At 41.2% G+C, this 23,226-nt stretch overlaps 1 protein-coding gene across 2 annotated transcripts in view; it reads left to right on the top strand.

The window, feature by feature from the left end:
* Positions 1-23,226, top strand: part of ctbp2a (C-terminal binding protein 2a) — a 64,149-nt gene that overhangs the window by 1,999 nt on the left and 38,924 nt on the right. For both annotated transcript variants that reach the window (XM_023418084.2, XM_087177102.1), the window contains exon 2: positions 18,270-18,431. In XM_023418084.2, the coding sequence (XP_023273852.1) occupies positions 18,374-18,431 (58 nt within the window). In that variant the 5' untranslated portion in view covers positions 18,270-18,373. The remainder of the gene's footprint in view (positions 1-18,269; positions 18,432-23,226) is intronic.

The following is a 23,226-nucleotide window of genomic DNA, read 5'->3' as shown; positions in this document are numbered from 1 at the left end:
CACAGGTGCTGTCTCTCACTTTGTTCACCACCCGCTAATTTGGCATGTGGTTTTCTTTGGACAGAGGATGCATGTTATGTTTATTCTGTGAGACTACTTTCTTGCATTGCTGCTATGCCATCCTGCTTTTTCTGTTGACACGATTGCTTCATAAAGGGAACGAGCTAGAAGCACAGCGACAGAAAACAAATCTGAATCATGCATTGACTGCCTGTTATGAAGTCACAGAAGCAAAGAAATTACAATTGGTTAATCATATTCTCAGAGCCTAATACTCCATTTAACACAGTAATTTGGACGCTGCTGAAATAGCTCTTGTGAACTCTTCTGAGAATTCCCATAATGGCCAGGCCACTAACGGCTTCTAAAAGTTCCCATAGGAGTTGGTGTGAGAGGATTTTACTGTCATGTGATTGTGCTATGCATTGTGGAGAGGAGGTAATGGGTGTGAAATTACACTGTGCCATCTGCAAGAGGCCCAAAATGTACAGCCTGATGTCAGTCACCCTCATGCAAAATCACAGAGCATGGAGGATTAGGGATTCATACTGCAGGTCTTTTGACACAGTGGCAATTTTCTTATGTTGAGAAATTCATAGTTTTTGCTTTTCTTTATTTGAGAGATTTGTTTAAAAAAAAAGACATTCATTCAACAATGGCTAATCAGCCAGTTTAGCTAAAGGTTTCATATTCGCATGACAGAGTTTTCCAATGTGAATGATAACATTTTTGAAAGCAAAGATTTCACACTTTCCAAATTGAGAACGGTGTGCTTCAAAAGCTTTTACACTGATTAAGGAACAGGTGTATTTCAAATATTCCTTGAGCAACTGTTGTACTGTGTCTCATGCTGGCTGGTAACAGTTTTGTCTCAGAGAACAGCCGTTTTCAAATCTGCTGCGTGTTTAGAGTAACTGGTGCACTCTCCCAATTTTTCAGCACCTGTTTCTCATTTGTTATAACATGCTCTGTTGTGTCTCAGTCGTTTTTGTTTGTGGTTGTGAAGGATAGTTTTGGGAGAGTGGACGTGGACTGCACCAGGCAGCAGCAGGTGTCTGATTCTCTTCACTGATAAGGCCTGCTTAACCAGTGTGCTTAAAAGATACTGTATGCTCTGAGTCTCTCTGTGTTTGCGTGTCGGGCTGCATGCACTCCTGTCTGCCACTGATATGATATATATATACAATATGTGGAAACAGATACATCAGTTGTTTGCTCTTAAGTGCAGCCAAAGTCATTTTTCATGCTCTCACAGCTGTTTTTGCTGTGGCTTGCTCCTGCCACATTGGCATCCTACAAGCTTGTTCGTAGGATTTGCCAATTCAAAATAATGCGTTTAATAGTCACTCCCAGTTCAGCTGGCGCAGTGGCTACAAAACAAGCAAATTACAGTCCACTGCTGTATTTCAAAGCATTATGTTTTTTAATTGAGACAATCAAACATAAAATTGCAGAATCATATTCACTCATTGTTGCCAAATCTTACATATTAAATCCAAAGTGATTAACAGAACAAATTGCACTATTGTTCGTATTAGATTTTCACTATTCTGTGTATTGTTTATCGCCACTGTTGGATCATTGTGTCTCTGAGTGTTAAATGGCAGGGAGATTTGCATAGTCTTGCAGCTTGTGTAGAAAACTAAGCTCAAGCTTTGATTTTAATTCTTCAAGATCACTGGAGATTTTTCCCTTTGCTTTAAACCATTTTTGCGACACATTCTTAAAAAATACAAATAATGTATAATTTCATAATTGATCTGGTAATTTATGACTAATTGTTTAGTCTTTTGGCAGAAAATAGTGAAAAATGCGTAAATATGATATCGTTCAGACACAAGTACAGTAAAAGTTGTGTTGTTTGTACATAATTAATGAGAATACTGTTATTCACTGAAGACATTTGAACATCTCACAGTTGGAGAAGCAAAGGTGTAAATAATAAAATGAATGGCAGCTGAATTTCATGTAGCTGCTTCAGTTTTAGGGTCCTGATATTGCCGGCTCGCTCTGTCTCACTGTCGTTGTCTCGCTGGGACACTTGAATAAAGCAGAGCTACTTTTAACGTTAATGCTAACACATGTGCTAAAAGGTCTGGTGTGAAAAAGGCCAGTCATTTAAATGACTCTAGCCTACAGTTTAGGGAGTGTGCATACAGCATGTTGAGGATGCATAAATGAACATTTTCTCTTAATTATTAATTCATTATATGATTGGAGGAAAGCTCTTGGCGGCAGTGGGGGAAAAGTGGAGGATGTTTACTGTTCCCTGTATTTATGAGCATGGGAGTTTGCTCACATCACTTGGCTGACTAATAGCCTCCCACCTGGTGTAAACCATCACACTGTGGAGTCCCTGCTCCTCCTTAATGACTGGCCATTTTCCTCCAAAGAAGTCTTAATTGCTCTCAACTGCATGCATGGACATTATGCCAGAGATAGATAGAGTGAGGAGGGGGATGAGGATGGATGAAGGGGCGTCGTTTGGAGATCTAATACGGATGTAATACACTGTCTTTCCAACATGGAAAAGTGTGTGTGTGTGTGTGTGTTTGCCAGCAGTAAAAAAAAAAAACCAAGAGTTGATCTTCTCCCACTCACCTCCCCTCCTTCACTTGGCATAGCAAGAGCTTTAAACACCTGCCATTAACTTTCATGCAAACCACAGAGGATTAGGAATGAATAGTGGGAACGTCTTCCAACTATGTGTGCATGTACATGTGTGCTAGCGTTTGTGTCTGCGTGTCACTTTTGCAGGAACTAGCAGAGACAAAGCACCATCTGCACGCAGCAGGCTGTCCTGACTGCCTGTTCCTCTCGCTGGGGCAGAGAAGAGGCTTTCTGTGAGCATTGTTATGAAACCGACTGCTGCTGCTGCCGATGCTGCCGTTGCCGCTACGCTGGTTGTTAATGCTGACAGCTAATAATGTCCTCCTGGATGACTGTGCCTTGCTGGAGCCAGAGAGAAGAGACAGAGACTAATGAAGAGAGGCAGGAAGTGAAGCAATGAGAAAGACAGAAACAGATAGAGAGGAAGATAGCAGTGAGGCGTGCAGCTCTCTCTGTCCGAGCTGGTGAAGTTTCCTGAAGAGGCTTACATGCACGCACAGACACGTGCACGCACGCACGCACACATACACACACACACACACACACACACACACACACACACACACACACACACACACACACAGTACAAATACAGGCACATGCATTGTGTTTTATTTCCTCTCTTTTTTTTGTTCCTTCCTTCCTACTCGCTCTCTCCTGTCTCAGCGTCTCAGGAGGGAGGTGGCATGAGGAGGAGGAGGAGGAGGAGGAGGAAGGGTTCCATTGTGTCTCGGCAGAGCCCCTATTCCAGTCCAGCTGACATAGACTTGTGTCAGGAGGATCCATCCTGCTGATGTTAGGCAAGTTGTAAACTGAAAGAGATGTCTAAAGTGCTGAAGTGAGCCCTTGCCAGTGGAGAGATGGCTCTGTTTGTTTGCCATTCTGCTGAGCACCACTTCACAGAGAAAACTTTTCTGCCTGAATCTGCTGACGGAGAGAAGGGGGGAAAATACAGTTGGAGTTGGGGTTTTGGGAGTCACTTGTGGGCACACAGAGCTTTGGCCATTGTGGGCCTGTGACATTGACATTTGGACATGGTGACGGAGAGAAAAGAGTTAAAAGCTTACTTTTTTTTCCAGCTGTCTCTTACCACACAAATTGTTTTGCCACCGCTCACAATTCTCAGAGACAGCAGTCATTGAACCTTCCAACCACATGAATATGCATGATAAGTCCGCTTTTCTTCTCTGCCCCCTGAGCTGTATTTTTTTTTTCCACCCAGAGACCTGTCGTGTTGTGTTTGATTGGCCCTGACATTTGAAAAGGTCCTTGAATAAAAAAAAAAAAAGTTGTTTATGACAACTGGAGAACTCTCCTTGCAGCAGAGTAAAAATGGCATTTTGAAAGGAGCACAGCTCCTGCATATTTAAATGCTAATGGCTCTGTGAATGTGCGGGCTAATAGGATGTAGTGCAGTATGTACACTTTCAGTATGCAGGCACACTGTCTGAGTGCTACTTCTAATAACTGCAGAAGGTGCATCAGCTCATTTTATTAACTGATTATGTGCATTTTTTTTATTTTTTTATTTATTTATTTTTAAATGATCACATTTTTTCTTTATGGCAGCAGACAGATTATCTCAACACATAAGCATGAAGAATGGGCTTATATCCAAAAAAAAACCCTGGGGGAAATCTGTTTTTGAAATTCTGGCATCTGTGGTGTATTATCGCAATGGTTATGATGCAGATAAAGTTTAACAGCTTGTTTTACAAGCTTGCTGATGCTGTGTGGCAGTGTAGGGCTGCTAGTCTTAGAGAGGGCCCCTGGGGTTCTGGCTGGGCAGCCCTGTAGTGAGGCATCAGGTCCGTGGTTTATTATGAGCTGTTTTGTTAGCAGTAGACAGCCACAAGTGCAATTTATCTCCCTGGACTTTGACCTGCTTGTTGAGTATTTGGTGTCATAGTCCTGCTTGCTCTCTAGGTTTTTACATAGTGTGGACACAGGACAACTGATGATGTCATTAGCTAAGAGTTTTTATTGAATTTGAGTCTGTTACCTCACAGTTTATTTGTGACTTATGTCTGTGAAAAGCACTGTAGAAATAAATTAAAATAACTTACTATTAATTATTGTTATTTATGCAATTTAGCCCTTAATTGACAAAGGAAGTATGAGTTTGACATTTGTCAAAAGTCCTTGCTGATTTCTAATTCCTATGATGTCACCCTTGCATGATATGAATCTTTGACCATTAAAGCTTGGATACAGACAGTGAACATCTAGTGCATCCAGGTGTCTTTGCGTATAATGTAACACTCAGTGATGTAGTGGCAATTTGCAAGGCTAGTTTGTAAGCCTCTGTTTTTGGCGAGATAACCGCTAACATGCTTTCAAACTGGGAACATGCCGGAGCTAGCTGGTCAACATAGGTCTTCGAACTACTTTCTTGTAGTCCGTTTACTCCTACGTGGTATTTTGCCTTCAGTATTGCATATAATTTAATTCAATAAAGAGTTCTTTAGAGGGGCTATCTGTAATCTAGCCGTAGCTGTTTAGTGTGCTAACTTCAGTAGAAGAAGGAAGACGTCATAGAGACAAGAGTTTACATTGTCTTGCTGGAGGTGAGTAAAGGAATGAAGTTTGATGCTGAACTCGCAGCGTTTCTTATAGACTGGTAACTCAACAGCTGATCATGCTAACGCTGGCTATGTCGTTTTTATCGAAACTGGATTTGATGTAAAAATTTTTCATAGATTTACTTTGACCAGAGCTTGTGAAGCCACTGGCTGCGGAGATATCAAGATAGTGGTGTGGCCGTGCCCCTATGGGCAAAGATAACCCAACCTTTTTTTTTTTTTTTTTAATGCTGTGAGATTATTTTTGCAGTTCAGGTTGAAACTGTCTACATTCCAGGCTTTCATGCATCTAGCTGCCTCTTTACTTGCATAAATACTGGCAGGAGTCCAAACAGGGAGATCTGGCAGAGATCCATGAAACCATTTGACTCCTAAACCACACCGTTAAGGGAGGGGCTGCACTTCTCTTTGATTTAAATGAGCAGTGGACATCAGCATGGTTGCTGTTACAGAGCATCAGTGCTCATATACACACACACACACACACACACACACACACACACACACACACACACACACGCCTACACAATGTCGCACAAAAGCAGTTATCTACTTGTTGCTGTCTAGAGAGCTAAACAGGGTGAACTGTCATTCTGTTTCTCATCACTCATCTGTGGCAAAAAGTGGCATATTATCTACTTGTTGCTAGCAGTTACGGAAGTGTTGAAAAAGTGAGTGGGGAAGCTGAGCAATGGATTCTTATCACCTTAGCGATCTCCATTATGAATATGGATATTACCAATGTTTGGTGAGCCCGAGGCTAATTCTTTGATTCTGTGCTGCTGAGAAGCTCAGTGGGATGGTTGGCTTTTTAACTCGTCAGCTTGTTCGCACAAAGGCATGTTTGATTTTCACCCGTATGGAGATGTTTGATTCCTGATCCTGAACAAAAAGGATTTACTGTGGGTTAATGTTTCATTGAGCTAGAGAGAAGCCACAGACTCTCAGTCCCTCCTACTCAGTCTTCTGTGAATACTACCCTCGGGACTCTGTGTGAGGTTAGAAGTAGGTATCCCTGGGGTTTTCAGACATCTATTTTAAGGCATAATACATGTGCTGCAATATTTCACCATCTTTTTATTCTTTATGCTACATATCTGACATATCAATCAGAGACATTACTCTCTATAACATATAACATTTACTGAGCAGCACTTTGTTCTCAGACTGAAAGTGCATGCTGGTTTTTATTTATCTCTTCCAACATCTTTTGACCTAAGGTGAACATTTTTCCAGTAATGAAGTTTTGTGCCATCAGGAGATAGGGGAGTGCATTAGGACGATAAGAGAGCTACAGTTCATCGGTACTGTCATGTCAGGGATTTTTCTGATGCAATAGGGCCATAATTTACCTAGAGCCATACTGAACTCGCTGTTTAAAAAAAGCAGCATAGCTAAATGTGAACATGAGAAAAGTGAGAGGTCCTACCATCCTGTCATGCAGTCAATGTACCATGAAAAATACCGTTTGAATTCCATGCAGCAGTCACTTTGTGATGATAATATTAATATTCCACATTTTTTATTAGTTTTGAAACCATTTCTTCTCTTCTTATGGGGTTTGTTTTTGTTTCAATCTTGTCCAGAAAGTGCCACTAGAAAAGTAGTTTCCATTTCACTGTACCCAGCAAACTGAAATGATGATGAACTTGAACAGAGGTTATATATTTTTTGGTGTTTTCAGCCTCAGGGCCAGTTTGAACTACTGAAATATTTCAACTCACAGAACATATCTTTTTGTTCCACTTTTCACCGACTTGGTCATGTCTCTTCTCCCATGCATAAACCTCATCCCTGACCTTTTTTTCTTTCTACCACTCAGCTCTCTTTCCCAGATTTTCCTCTGAATGTCAGTTATGCGTCGTAATACGTCTCTGCCCTTGTCTTTTTTTTTCTTCTTAGTTTCATCTGTGTGTGCTCTTGCTCACAGGTGGCTGAGGGATGTGCTTGCTCCTCTTTGCTGCCTGTCTGTGTTTCTTCTGTTTGCTATCTATTAAATACCAGCTGCTGTCCTTGATCAGGGAAGCATACCACTGTATTAAACCTGTCTGATACACACATACATATACATAATAGCAGGAAAGGACTCACACACTTGCACACATAGACAGAAACACGCACACATGCACACAGTGATAAATTAGCCTTATTATAAGCAAGCTATTAATTCAACAAGGAGGCTACCACAAGCTCAGTACTCATCAGAGGTTGGCTAGAGAGACAAAACCCGCTGTCATTTAAAAGAGGTCTTTTCAGGTTGCACTGACACAAAATGTGTAGTTAGTGTACATAGCTGAAATCATAAAACCCTGTAAATGAACACTGCTTCCTGTGATGGTTTGCTGTGCGCCATCATGACTATAGCCACTACCTAATGTCTCGCTCCCCATCCTCGAGCCTTTCATGCTGGGCAGAGTTTCTCAGAGCCCCCTCCCTGGAGGCTGGATGCAGCCAGACACCCACCTTGGCCCCAGTTCCCAGCAAACACGTCTGTGTTTTTGGGTGACCGTCTGATGTGTGTGTGTGTGTGTGTGTGTGTTTGTGTGTGTGTGTGCGGGCGCGTGTGCGCATGTGTGTGTGTGCGCATGTGTGTGTGTGTGCGCATGTGTGTGTGTGTGTGGGCAGAAGCATTCAGTGGTGTTCTCACAACCCAGCTGAGACTGACAGATGGAATCATTTCACACACCGACAGAAAGGCAGGATACAGGAAACCTGGGTATTTTTAATAGTCCTGGCGCTGCTGTGGTTGGTATTAATCTAGGTCAGTGGCGTTCAGCTCACAGCGAGTCGGCCTCTGGGGCAAGCTTGGCCTTTACTTAACCCCATTTACTCAGCTACCTTACATTCTACTCACCTTATACTCAGTTTGTTGTTAAAGAACCTAACAAGATGTTTATGCCGTGCGCTGTTGGGCAGATTCCTAGTGTACCTGGTTCAGCTAACCTTTTGCAATCAGAGCACAGTGGTTCCTCCTTGCAGCCCAGATGGCTCTTACCATAGAGGCCCTTGGACCATTGATAACACACTCCAAGATGTTCAGCTTACAGCCTAGCAAGTGAAAAGCCTAGCTGAACTGGGCTAACGTGACTAGCATACTTTAGGTAACACACTGCCAGTATAGGGATGGGAATATAACCTCACAATCTTGAGTACTGACAGCTGTCGAGTCATTAAAAGTTTGCATGAAATGCTTTGCAAGGTTTTTTGTGTTGAAAATCACAACTTTGCTGAGTTTAGCCTGTGAGTCATTTATTGAGTCAAAGTACTTGTTCGGCTGCTTGTGCATGGGCTCAAATTAGGGTAAAAAAGATATTAAGCTCGTAATGTGATGTTCAGAAATAATTCAAGTTTGTGCACATGTAGAAAAGATTTAATTGTGAAAAGATTGTGAATGATACAAAACAGAAAGCAGTGTATAAAATCCGCACTCGAAGTTCCCACACTGTATCTATGACGTCTGACTGGCTTTGTGATTGGACTGTCATTGTCCATTTTTGAAAATACACATTTTTTCTAACACATATACAACCTTGAATTTCTCATGCAGATTCATTTATTGAAAAGTTGTCTGTATGTTCATATGTTATATGTGAAAACCTCCCAGTATGTTTTAAATACTAACCTTGATGGTGCAGTAGCATCGTACATGTAGGGCTACTTCATGCAAACAAGGGTTCAGGAAGCTCTCTTATAGTGATGATCACATTTCTGTATCATGATTTACATCCTCTGGAAGTGTAAAACTGTCAACCAAAGCTCATTCAAAATATGAGCATTTGCACTCACATCGTGAACTCATCTCTACAGTTAATTTGCAGTCTAATTGCTTTTACAGTTGTTGCATATGCATCAGGTGCTCAGTAGTTAATTGGTAGGAAACGACAGATCATCAAGTTCAACAATTAAAACAGGCACTTGCCAACCTCAACACACCAAAGTGTATCTAATTTGACTAAAATTATTCTGAGGGGATTTCGTGGAAATGATTTACAATTAGGTATTATGTGGAAACTAAATTTTCTGACATTGAGAAGAAGGTATTTATGGTATGTGTGCTTTTACAAACCCTCACTTTGCTCCTCAGACCCAGAAGCAGTCGTTTTTAGAGTCACTCTTCATTAGTCATGCTCTGTGTTTCTCTGAAAATCTTACATTTACTCCTGAAACGGGACTCTGGCATCTTCATTCTTCAATCAGCCATTTTTTCCAGGTTTTTAAGAGATTGGCTCTTTTCCAACACATTCATTTTTTCATTTAATTTTTTTTTTTTGTAAGAATTTCAAGGGCCATCTCCCTGATGCATAATTATTCCACAGCCCTAAAATATAATTGCTTTTTTGTCGCTCATCTTTGCTCTTTCCTTTGGGTTTCTATCGCGTTACAGTTAAATGGTTTTAAATATTTCACTCTGGAGAGGTGTAAGAAATCAGTGAGCATGAGGTTAGATATTTTGAGTAAATGGAGCTAAATTGTTTAGACTTGAGTTAAACGATAACAGACACTGTGCCTGTTTCTTGCTCTGGCCTTGTGTTAATGAGCTGGTAGCTGAGGAATGGAAAGGTACTAAAGAGCTGAGAAAGTCAAGGTGAGATGGCGAAGACGGATGCTGATTATAGTTTCACACAGTCTTTAGACATGTATCACTGGCAAGATTTGTTTTTTACATTATGAACAAAAGCCGGTACACACATGATCTTTTGGTTTGTGCAGGCTGAGATGTTGTTTACCCTTTGGATGAAGTCACGGCTACCTGGTGTTGCTCACTAATTCAGTTGTACTTGCATATTTTCAGCTCATTTTAAGTTTAGAGACAAAGACTTCTCTTCATTTGGTGCAGAGCCAGAAAAAAAAAGATCTTGTTGCTCATGTTCTAGTCAGTATCATCATGTTCACACTGTTTTTTACAAATGAACCTTGAGCTGAAGCATGAAGTCATGCAGCACTTAGCTGTGCCTTATGTGTTTATTTATCTTCTCGTGTGTCACAGAGCGCTTACGAAGAAATAATTGATTAGGAAGATTATTAGTTGAGACTGCAACTCAGCCTCAATTTATGAACAATAACAAATGAATAAGGAGCTGCCAAAATAGACAAAACAGAGCCCACTGTTGTTTTATCTCTTTTTAACTGTGATCCACTGATTGTTACCACAGTTACAAAATTATATATTTTTGTATATACAGATCACTTATAAAATAACTTGCTGGATAGCTCATGGCCAGAAGATTGATTTTAGTAGTAGGAGAGCTGTAATTATTATTTTCTTTTTCAATTAATCAGCCAATTGTTTTATTGATTAGTTGGTCTGTTTGTTAGTGTGTCATTTTATCCAACCAACCCTCCAAAACTCAAACATATCCAGCTCACAATTATAGTTAGTTATATTAGTTTTTGCTATTGCTACATAGCCAATGTTAGCATTAACAGTTGTTATTTACTAGTCTAGTAGAAACGTTCAGCATCAAACATGATTCTTTCACTCACCAAAAGCTGTCTTCAGCAGTGGAAAGCAACACCAATGTTAACTTCTCTTCCTCTACTGAAGTAACCAGCTAGTCCTGGCCCGTCTTGCCATTTTCCAATAGCGACTCACTGTAGTTTCCAATCTGCCCTGAAGGTGTAGCGCTGCTCAGAGGGAGTATTATAACCTCTTGTCTTATAAACACAATGATGGCTGAAGCTGTTGTTGAGCAACAATCACCACCAATCGCTCCTGGCAAGAAATCATGTTTGGTGGCAGAGAAAACTTACCCCTTAAAAAATGAAGCAATAAATTATCAAAAAAGTTGCCATAAATTTTCTAAAAACTGACTTATTGGTTTATCTATTAAGTAAAACTGCAGTTTGTCTGAATGGAACAAAACAAGTTACATGTGAAAGCACCCAGAGTTTCTAGAATATGATAAATGTCTGTATGTCTTGATTTGAAAAATATCCCATTAAAAAATCAAATGGGCCCCACAGTTTTATACATTAGTTAAGGGGAAGAAGCAGTCGGGTGTTACCTCATGTCAGCAAACCAACCTCATGTACATCCCACTTAGCAGTGAGCATCATGAGCCGTCCTTAATTTGCATTCATTATCATGTCTAGCACTCATCACCAGGGAGATTGGTCTCATCCACCAGTTCCAGGGAGACCTTGAAAAGAAGTTGGTCCAATTCTCATAAGTGTATTGTTCATATATGAAAGATTTGTGTGTGTGTGTGTGTGTGTGTGTGTGCGTGTGTGTGTGTGTGTCTGTGTGTTTGTGTGTGTGTGTGTAGTTGAGCTCTCAGTACTGGTCTTTGTTCCTCAGAGAAAAAGATCTGATGTTGAATGTCAACAGGAAAGTGGAAAAGACAGATTTATTACCACAATAAAAGCATCTTAGACACACCATTTTACCTGTCAGCTTAAGTGCCACTGGTTCTGGTGTGATTGCTTGTTTGTGTACACTGTGTGTTGAGATTAGTAAATACTGTATGTTTTCAGTATCTAGCCTGTCGGGTAAAGGAAAAAAATTTCAGGAGAATATTTAGAGACAAGTTTACGATGCTTTTTTAATTTAATTCGCACGTGGACTCTTCGAATCGTTGGAAGACTTCAGTACTCTGTGTTGTGTAGTGGTGTTGTGAACAAAAATAAATTGCCAATTATACCAGTGGAGATTTTATGCCAGACTTTGTTTTAGTTCATTAGATGTAAGGAGCTGGAGAGAGGAGGAATGCAGGCCACGCCGAACGCCTCAACGGGTTAGCCTAACAGGCTGCCGTGCACAATAATGTCACCATTATGCGTTTCCTGGGTGACTTAAACGAATAGGCATTATTACAAAATTGTGCATTAGCCCAAGTCAGCAGTTACTACTGCTGCAGTCTCATTTCGTTTAGAGTTGAGAGGAGAGAAAGATGGACAGAGTGTGAGAGGAGGAGGGAGGTAGGGAGGGAGGGAGGGAGATGGGAAAATGGTTCAGAGAAAAAGGCGATGTAAAGGAGAAATGGGGAATGAAAAGGACGCTCTCTGCCAGAGGCTGACAGGACATTCAAAAGGAGGTTAAAGGATACATGGAGAGGCGCAGATGGACTGACAGACTTGGGGGATCGTGACGATGATGGAGAGGTAGAAAGAGGAGAGCTGTAATTATCAGTAACTGGTGTATTTAGACAAGGAGGGCTGGAGGAAGAAAGAGGCTGGCAGGGAGGAGGAAAGTGTAAATCAACGGTCTGAGCGACAGCTTTACGTGCCCCTTGGAGCCCCAACTATCAGATTAATGAGAGAAGAGAAACCTTAACCACCTTCTCTTCTCTGCTGCTTCCTTTTCTGCTATCCTGCACTTTCAGGAGCATAAATCACAGACTCTTAAGCAGTCACTTTAGGTAGCTGCTACACAATTCTTCCTCAAAATGTTGACTAAAATATCCCTGTCCAATCATGTGCAGCACTAATGAGATTTCACTGCAGCTACTGTCCATCGAAACGGCATCTCTTACAAGTAGTCCTGGTTTCGAAACTACATTCATTCCAGTTGTTAGAGGAGTAAGTCAGCATTATGAGAAATCTGCTTATTTACTTTCTTGCCAAGAGTTAGATGAGAAAATCAATATAACTGTCATGTCTGTATGTTAAGTACAAAGATAGAGCAAGCGGCTGGTTAGCTTAGCTGCACAAAAACTGGAAATGGGATGACTGTTCAAAGGTGAAAACATTTGCTTATCAACACCTCTAAAACTCACTTATTAACATTTTATATCTCATTTGTTCAATCTGTATAAATAAATTAAGATTAATTAAACAAACAAGGTTAGCTGTTTCCCACTGTTTCCACTCTTTATGCTAAGCTAAGCTAACTGGCTGCTGATTTTAGGTGGGGTTTATATTGTCATCATACTCTTGGCAAGATATAGAATAAGTGTATTTCCCAAAAATGTTATAAGTGATGTGTGAAGGCTGTGACATGTAGAGACAAGGCTGCACTGAAAACGAGATTTAAACAGCAAAATATGGAAAAGAAAGCAAACTGACAGATTTTTAGATTACTGCACGAGTAACATCACAAGTAAAGAAATATATATATTTCCAGTTTTTCTAAAGGGCACCAGGTTTCCCTTCAGCCCGATTCTTCAACTGCAAACCCATACTTGTGTAGCTGAGTCCCCTCTGTGTGTGTGTGTGTGTGTGTGTGTGTGTGTGTGTGTGTGTGTGTGTGTGTGTGAGAGAAAGTGTATGGTGGTTATCACGTTCACAAAGTTAAACCGGTTCACTGGGGTCAAGGAGTGGACGCTCGGTTGATGATCTAAAATAAGATCGAGCAAGATGTTCTTTTCTCAAGATGAAAACTACCCCTTGTAGTAAACACCTGCACAGATATTTCAGTCAAACGCGCGTTATGAGAAAGTCAAAGCTGGAGCTTTACTTCATTGTGTGCCTTTTCACCTTTAGCCAAACCCACAGGTTTCTTAATCTGGTGCTAGGGCTCCTCTGAGATATGGCTTTAGTGAGAAAAAGACCTCTCTCTTTCTCTTCTCCCTCTCTCTGTGTCTTCAGTGCTATTACCAAGCTAAACAAGCCGGCCTGGCTTTTTATGTGCTTTTCTTCACAAAAGGAACAGAAAAGAATGAGAGCAAGGGAAGGAGCTGTAACATAAAGAGCTGAAATAGAGAAATGTTTCTGAAGTGTAAAACCGGCTCTTTCTGCTTGTGAAATTTCTTGATGTACGGGCTGTCAGATGGAAAAGCACTGTGTGAAATCATAACCTCTCTGAGTGATGCAACAGCTGCAACAATGCAGTGTAATGTCTGGTGCACTTGATTTTTTTTTTTTTTTTTTTGGCATTTTGATGAAAGTTTTATTTCTGTTTGTTTCTCTGTGAGACACTGTAGAGAAACTGTGGTAGCACATCTGTGGTGTACATCTGCCACAATTCATTCAAGTGTTACAAAGCTCTTGTCTTTGAACACCACTCAGCTCTGTGCCATTAATTCATCCACTGTTTAAGTACATAAAAAAAAGCTTTATTTCTGAGGTCCATCATGCGAGTTTCATTACAATTATTTGTTGAAATTAACACCTACATCAAAGCTTTGCAGGGTGACTTCACACTTCTGCAGCCCAAACATGTAACTGTGTGAAAACAGAATTTCTGGAAAGTTTAAAGGGTTTCATTTACCCAGAAATCTTGCAATATGATGCGAGTAACTGTCAAACTCATTGGACATGAATGATTTCTTTGTAGTAGCTTGCAGTGCATGTTAGTGGTGGGAAAATGTTTTGGTAGCAGTTTTAACCATCACTGGGAAGTTGAGCTTTCTCTCTCACTGCTGGTGAGGAGACAGTTTTTATTTTTGCTTTTGATTTTTGATCACTTCTGCTTTCCACGCAAATTTTCTGCATGTTGCACTGCAAACAATTATTTTAATTCCCGATTACTCTGCTGAATATTTAATCAGTTGATCGATTTTTTTTTTTTTTAGTATGTTTGCAGTTTGCAATGACATAAAACTGGGAAAAGCTTAAAAAATCCTCAAATCAGAGAAGATGTAACGAATATATATATATTTGACATTTGTCATTGAAAAATGACTTTGAAAATTGATTATCAAAATAGTTGGTGTTAAATAAATAAAAGTATAATCAACAAATTGTTTCAGCTAGAAACATCAGAAATCACTGATACACAAGAAATCTCAAGTGAAAAATACAGACACTGACACAGGTATGTATGTATTGCAGGAACATCATTCGATGCAGGGGATACTGCAGGACAAACTGATGAGCAGTAGATACATGGTATACATACTGTATATACCTTGAAAATGGTTTCATTCAGGCATTATGGCATGCTGCAGGTTGCAGTCAGTGTTGAGTCCAACAGTGCATGAAATGCATCCAAGAAGAAAGGCAGGATGTGATTACAAAATAACATTTGCAGATTGGCTACACCGCAGAAGTGGTGCATGCAGATATCAGATATCATAACTCTACCTCATAAATGTCAAAATTTTATACATTGTTATAATACATGTTTTTCTCAGCCCACAAAGTCAAAATCCTGGCACGGCAAAGTCAAAAAAACCTTGTATTACCAAGAATATTGTGAGGTTTGCATCACTCGTATCTGACAACAGCTACTTTGGTCACGATCTGACTTGGTAACATTCGCAGACTTGTCAGAGAACCTGTGAACACGACTACAAGCCACAAGTATGTGTGTGTGTGTTGAGCAGAGCGCTTGCCCTCTCAATGCTGAGCCAGACAATCCCTGGAGTTGTGTATTTCCGTCGTTCGCATGTGTGTGTGTGACTTTCTCCACTGTTTCTCTTCCTCTCCTCCAGCACTGAGCACGTATTTTCTCTCAGGTCAATCCCCTTATTGTTAAGTTACATAACAGCACTTAGTCAAGTAACAATCCAGCAGCAATGGGGCTAAGGGCTGCAGGATAACTGTACTTCCTCTCTGGCACTCATCTGGCGGAGAGCTCTGCTCAAAGTTGTTGTTGACTTTTCAACCCGCTTAGCGGCGTCGACTTTTTTTTTTTTTTTTTCTCTGGAAATGGAGTGGATCTCCTTCTTACAGTCAAATCTCTGGAATTAATTTATGGAAATGAAGTCATGGATACCACAGCTTTGGGCTTTTGGTAAAATGTAGCTCTCAAAGTGCTGAGGAGGCCGTTCCTCTGAGCCGGCGGGGTTTGCCATCCCATCAGTGGAGACCACCAGTGAGAAGTGATGAAATGTCGTGTTTGAAATGATTCCAGGTGTAGATGATAGTTATTATTCTGAGTGAATGTGTGGGAATGGGGGGGGGTACATGCTCTAAGTTACATAACACAGATGCGATAAATAATACAACTGATGCATAGTTGAGGTTCTGTTTGTCAAAAAATGTAATGTATTTTTTAAATAACACATTGAGGAATATTTTTATCAAGATATTCAGTGAACCAATCAAAATGGTGATCCTAAAATTAACACTATATATCATTGTAAGTCAAATCAAAAATAAATAATCAAATTCATGGGCAGTGGATTTAATTGTGTTCCACTTTTATGAATTATATCACATTATAAAGAATAGAAACTTCACAGTAGACATGTTCCATGATCCATCATCTCAATACAGTTTGACTGTAGCAAAATCTTTATATTGGATCATTGGCTCGCCTTATGATCTAATTCAAGGGATTTCTTTATATTGAAACCACTTAAAAAAGATCAGCTCATCTTATATGCAGTTTCTACAAAAAATTATGAATTAAGAAATCTAGTATTGTATTGTGGAAGATTTTATTCCCATCCTCATGTTGCATAACCGCCATATGTTCTTGTACCGTATGATATGACTAGTGCAGCCTGTATTAATGTTTGTCCGCTTAGGCAGTTTTCAGTAAAAAGTCTATATCAGGAGAGTTTATAATGTGTAAATGGTCAGATGCACTCATGACCTGTAGTGTTGCTGCTCTGCAGCACAGAGTCAGATGCCCATGCATGTCTCCTCCAGTCTATTCATAGCCAAGGCGGTGTGACTCCCCCGCCTCTGACTGACTGTTTCCTGCTTTCCCTCTTGCTCAATTACTTCTCTTCTGACTCCCACATGTGGGTCTTCAGCTCTTTGGCAAGAAGGCTTACCTTGTGGAGGAGGGAAGCGGTAGCACAGCTGACTCGTGAAGCAAGTGTGTTTACCATGTTAGAGAAATATAGGAGCTCAAAGTGTGTTGAATGCAGGAGGAATGTAGCGCCTACAGTAATGTGTCTTTTAAATTTACTTAGCTGCAGTGCACCACCTCCCCCTCCTGTCCCTGCAGCTGGGAAAATGCCCCAACAGCTGGCCAAATAAAAAGGCTATGCATCAATTCATCATTCAGCCATATTGCTTATCCTGCCCTCCACCCCACCAGAACATAACGGTTATAATTGCAGTTACCGCGCAAATATCAATATATCATCATATAAATAGTCAAGTGAGAGCCATTCTCAAAGTGCAGCACTCTAGGATTGGGCCCAGAGGCCAATATGGAAAGAAATGGAGGCGAATACGAAAGCGCTGAAAGAGATAGAGTTTAAATGTAGGAGGAGGATGGCGTCACACTGTACTCATCCCGTTAGATGATGTTTTTCTAGTACTTTCCTCTCCCTCCCACCAACCCCCTTTCATGTCTTTATTCTGCTGATACAACCTCCTCCCGTCTGCTGACTAACTGACCCACATTCCTCTGTGTGACTCGCTGCCCTTAGACTGTGTGAGCGCGCGAGCCTACATTTCTGCTTGTCATCTTGCATGTCTTTTTGTGTGTGTGCGTACATAGTTGCCCGTGTGTGCACTTGTTCTTGTACCTTCCTCTGTCTATCTCTGTCTCTCCTCACCAAAAAAAACCCTGTGCCATGCCCCTCAGGCGTCAGCAGGAACCCGTCAGAGGACTTCTCTTTAGAGGACCATCAGTCACTGAACATAAATGATCGGTAAAACGCCTCATTTACTCACTCACTCTGTGTCTGTCGGCTTTTGCTGTGTTGGGGCTCTGGTTGCAGAGGTGACATTTCTTCATTACATTAAATGAATGGTGCTCTCTGAGATGAAGCGCCCTCTAGTGGAGAGTGGACTCTGCAGGGCAAATGTCTGATTTTGCAAGTTCAGTGATTCTGCCAAAGGTTGTGAGACAGAAACAACTGTGCAGGGTTGCTGTCAGATGACGATGCTCGGACTTCTTATGATGCACTTTAAGGAAATCATGATGTGAAGTCGTGCAACACCGCCTACAACTTTTTATGAAGTGAAACAGCAATTAAAGCCACAACTCAGTAGACTACTCTCTGACTCTGCATTTTATTGTTTTTTTGTATTGTATACACCTTCCCTTGTTTTTAATTTGCATATGTGCCATATCCTGTTTGTTGTATGTTGTTGTAAGTTGTTGTATATACAGTGTGTTTTAAGTGTGACCTGCCAAGTGACTGCACTTGTAAATTAACTTTAAGATACCAACTCAAGAAATAGGGGGGGGGGGGGGTTTTCCTTAAATTATTTTGTATACACTGAAAATGCATTACTACCAGACTGATTTTCAAAAATAACCTTTGTGCCTGCTTTCTTGAATTTCAGGTATAAAAAAACCAGCTCATTAACGTCTGGAGGAGTTGGCAACTTTGAGAAGGAGAGGTGGATAGAAAATCAAAAGAGAAAAGAGCATTTCAAGCTGTGACGGGATGGCACTGGTCGACAAACACAAAGTGAAACGCCAGCGGCTGGACAGGATCTGTGAGGGTAAGACAGACTCTTTTACCCCTCTCTCTCTCTCTCTCTTTCTCTCTCTCTCTCTCTCTCTCTCTCTCTCTCTCTCTCTCTCTTCTTTCTGCTTTTTTATGTACATGTGGATTTGAGGTGCTGGCTGCACATTTGCAGGTCACTGGAGCTGATTATTTAGGTTGTGGGATGCGTGTGTCTTTGTGTGTGTTTTAACTCCACAGGTTTATGTTGAAGCCATGAAAAAAGATTCCCATCTACTGTTGTATGGAAAATAAGTTTCCACTAGCATTTAGGCTTCTCAGCCTGCTGCTTCAAATTCAGTGAAAAGCCAGTGGAATCGTTTGCATAAGTGTGTTTGTGTGTGTCAAAAGGGAGCCTTGGGACCAGCCGAGGCTCCAAACTTCGTCTTTGAAGGCTGTCGTATAGAGAGAATGTGTGTGTGTGTGTGTGTGTGTGTGTGTGTGTGTGTGTGTGTGTGTGCGTGCGTGTGTGTGTGGTAGAGAGGGGGTTCGGTTGATGGCTGAATGAGACTTGAGTTCGATGTTTCCAGATTGCTAGCGAGATGAAGTAGGGAGTTTGTAATAAATTGAAGCACTTCTCAGAGCTCTGGGTAGGGGGTGGTGGGATTGATTTGCGTGCAGATGTGCATTTATGTGTGTGTGTATGTGTGTGTGTTTGTGCGTGTGCGCTTTAAGAAAGAGATTTTCCTTTCGTTTTGGCTCACTTATTCTTTACTTAACCACCAACCAGAGCCACTTTATTTCTGAATGTTCACTTAGTGTGTGTGTGTGTGTGTGTGCGTATGTGTGTCCACACTCATGCTCAGCCCATGTTCATGCAGCAATAATACAGACAGTAAAGATAGTTTTGTCATCTTCTTACTTTATTGAGATATAGCAGCTAGCTCATTGCAATCTTTCATTGAGGGTTTCTTTCATCTGTCTTTGTGAAAATGTGAAATGTGTTCTAGGGTTTATTATACATTTCAAGATAAGCGAGACTTTGTTACAGCACTTGCTATTATAAATTTGAACCCTTTGTAATTTTACTAGTTAAACAACGATTAATTTGTTAGCTTTCATTCTTAATACAAATCTTTGAAAAGGGTCAGTATGCTTCAAACGAAGTACTTGCCATTTGGTCAAACAGTGTTTGAAACCTTTTCCCCTACACATCTTTCAAGCGTCGGAATTTCTCAAACATACGTCCACTTCCTGCACCAAGTGGCAGTTTCCATGTTGAGAGGAGACTGTCCTCCTATGAAAAACGAGTTACGTTTTGTTCTAACTCAGGTGACATCTGGTGGTCGTAGAGATTATGAGAGGAGCAAAGGGAAAAGTGCGGTGACGTAGTATAAAGAACGACAAAGTCCGTGTTGGGAGGAGGTTGGGGTGGATGGATGGGTCAACAAAACACAGGAATATGAAACAGGAGATCGGTGTTCGACTCCCATGTGAAACCAGTTGTTTATATAGTTTATATTATCCATGGCCGTTCGTTGTTATTATTGTAACCAACAAAGATCGTCTGATGTTGAGGAAGTACTTATTTTAACCCAAATCATCATCCTTTCCTAACCCTAACCAAGTAGTTTTTCTGGCTAAACCTTACCGAGCCATGACCGTTATCATAGTTACCACGGCAACGTTCTGTACGCCGCTCTCGGTGCAGTCGCGTGTTCATTATGGTAACCAGGACAACCGAGGTCCGGTAGGCATGCCGCCGTAGGAACGCTATTTCAGGAGACGCTCCTATGGGTCGTATCAGAGGGTCGGATGACTAGTTGCTCCTGCTGCCGATAGGGGCGCTATATTAGGAAACACTCCTCTGGGTCGTAAATGAGGGAAGGAGCAAACGACCGACATGCTCATATGGATTGGAGGACTTGTTGGTTGAGACAGGATGTAGATTTGAGCTTCTCTCTTTTCAAAAAATTACTCCCACAGCTCCAGGCAGTTTTTTTTTTTTTTCGTGTGTACAAATCAGTGCAACATCATGAATGCCTTCAAGGACAGACTGTCCCAAAGCATGCGCCATTATCCCCCGTTGTAGCATCTCACCCTTCTCTCTGGCTGCCGCCTTTTCACCATGCCTTTTGAGTGTGGCCGCTCCGAGCTGCCATAAACACTTCAGACAGCCTTCGGACATTGTTGGATGACATGTTGTATAAATTAGTTTGATTCAAGCATACCCTGGCTGTAACTGTTTCCTCCTTGTCCGTAATATCTACCCAGGCTCTCTTCTAATGTGAACTTTCCAACCGCTGTCTCAGCCCGACTCGTCCCTGTCTGTCAAACTGCGACAGTCGTGAGAAAATATGAAATAACCAATGACATTCAAAAAAAAATCCACTTTAACATTCCTAATGGAGTGAATTGCATGAGAAAGGTTATGTTACAGGGTTGTGTTTTTAGTCATTTGCATTATTTTAAATGTCAGTGTGTTTTTGAATTAGGTCTCATTACTCATGTAAAAGAACATGGACGTTCGAGTTTCACCTCAGTTCTGTATAAACGAAACCATAAGATTTTGTTAGCAATATCAATTGACTTCACAGTAAAAGTCTCCTATTTGTTCCACTGAGATTGAGAAACAAAATATAATAGATTCCTAAATGAAGCAGTGATGCTGTCTGTTTCCACCCTCAGAATGAGAGCCACATGTGGCATCTCAAACCTCTCCAAACCACCAACCCTGCTTGCTTGGAAACACTTTTTCCCTCTTTTTTCAGACAAGAAGAATGACTCTGTACTCTCTAAGGGGGCAATGTGGTAAACATCATATAACAGTATTTTCTGATCTGCACCATTTGTCCCACAGACATCTTCAGCCGTGTCTCCTCTGCTTATCAACAATGAAATCATTCTACCAAAGAAGACGGGGGAATTTTTTTTTGTCTGGTGCAGTTAGTCACCACAGCTGCTCTTAAAAAAATGTGTAGCAGAGGGTGATTCACATCGAGGAAGTTAAAAGATCAGAGGTTGGTGAATCACGCTGTTTTCACAGTAGCGTTAAAGCTGTTCAACCATATAAAAAAGGGCATTTCAAAACCAGAGGAATGGGGGTTTTCTGCACCATAATGTCAAAGCCACCCACTATTATCTATGAACAGAGTGCTGGGACTGAGGCGTGAAATAGAAATCAAAGTTCATATTATGTGTATTGACAAAAACAAGAACGTTATGGAGTGATTGTGATTGCGTCGTGGGTTGCACTTGGCGAGACGGCGAGAGAAGCCTCCCTAATCTCCATTTATCTTCGCAGGGTAACTGTGTCAATCCAATACTTGTCTCACAGCGGAGCGCATTGATTACATCTTTACTCATTGTGATGAGTGGCTAACTGAGCCGTGCCTTTGGCCTAAATCGAATTCGAAATGGCTGATCAAGTGTGGCTGTTTACTGCCATCAGAAGTAGTCACAGTGCTGGAATGTAGATTTTTTTTTTTTTTTTACCGGAACGGTGGATGTTTTACCGTTGAGGATATCTAATGTGATTCACTGTCCTTTGCTTTCATGTTTGATTTTTGTGGATTTCAAATTAGTCACTGGAGGTCAAAACCAGTTTTTTCTTTTTTTCTTGTTCACCCCTGCCAAAGAAATACAATGGAAAAAAATTAATTATTTTGTTTATTCATCATCAGTATCAGTAAACTAATTGACTAAACAGCACTTGTTAAAACACTACAAGAGTTTGTTTATTTTTTTAATGCATCAGTAAAGTCATTTTTATTATATTATACAGATTGCTCCATTTATTTCTCCATTAAGCCTCCCAGCATTGTTTAGTTTAGATATCAGCTTTCAAGATGTATATCGTGCAACTGTTCCTTCTGTTGTGGGTTTGATAAAGAGCCAAGAGGAGTGTAACTGCAATAAGGGAACTGTGGCAAACATCTGTTGTGAGCATCAGTTCTCATACTCCCTCTCTCATTCCCCCCTTTCTCTCTCTCTCACTCTGACTCTCTGACTCTCTGACTCTCCCTCCCTCTCTCCCTCTCTACGTCTCCTTCTGTCCGCTCCATCTGCGTACCCAGCATGCATTGGCTTGGGCAGCAGCGCAAGTTGTTGCCATTGCCGTTTAGCCAGAGCAAGCTGACTGATCCGGGCAGGGATGGGATGTGAGCGGCGCCGCGACGTGAACTAGGTCGCGGTGACAGCATGTTCCTGAATGTTGATTTACAAGTTGTGAATCTGTGCTTGGATGCAAACACCACAAGGTGGGGTAGTGGAATTTGTCATGGTGCTGATTCCAAGTGTTTTAGTTGGCAGTTAAATAAACATGTTAATGCTTGATAATGCATCTTGTTTTGTCATGTGTACAGTAGGAGGACATGTTTAAACAGTGAACAGTAAATAATGTGGGCAGTCAGGCTAAAATACCATAAAATTTAGCCTGTGAATTATTCATGCAGGTTTTTTTTTTTTTTTTTTTTTAATAAAAAATGCTTCATATTAAATAGAGGGGACAACCAGGGAGGCTGTGGAGGAAGAGGAAAGGGGTGTCCTGATGTCATCCCCCCCTGCAGTGTGGGTTGGGGGGGGAAACTCAGACTCAGGACTTTACTGCATCCACCTCTCCGCTTTCAACAGCCCCCCACCCCCCCCTTCACTGGCATCCAGCTCTGGTATGAGGTCATCGGTGCAGTGTCTGGGTTTGACCCCCCCCTCGGGCTTGTTCCAGGCTCCTCACCAAAACCCACGACCCCTTTATAGGCTTTGTGGAGAGGCAGGGAGGGGCATGGAGAACTGGGGAGGGAGGTGGGAGGAGGAAAAGACCAGATAGAAAAATGGTGGAAAGGGTTGTTTTTTGT

Source organism: Seriola lalandi, unplaced genomic scaffold, assembly GCF_002814215.2.
Source record: "Seriola lalandi dorsalis isolate HSWRI2012SDOR001 ecotype SW California unplaced genomic scaffold, Sedor1 jcf7180002054580, whole genome shotgun sequence".
NCBI classification, from domain to species: Eukaryota; Metazoa; Chordata; class Actinopteri; order Carangiformes; family Carangidae; genus Seriola; species Seriola lalandi.
This window is presented reverse-complemented; position numbering and strand designations above follow the sequence as displayed.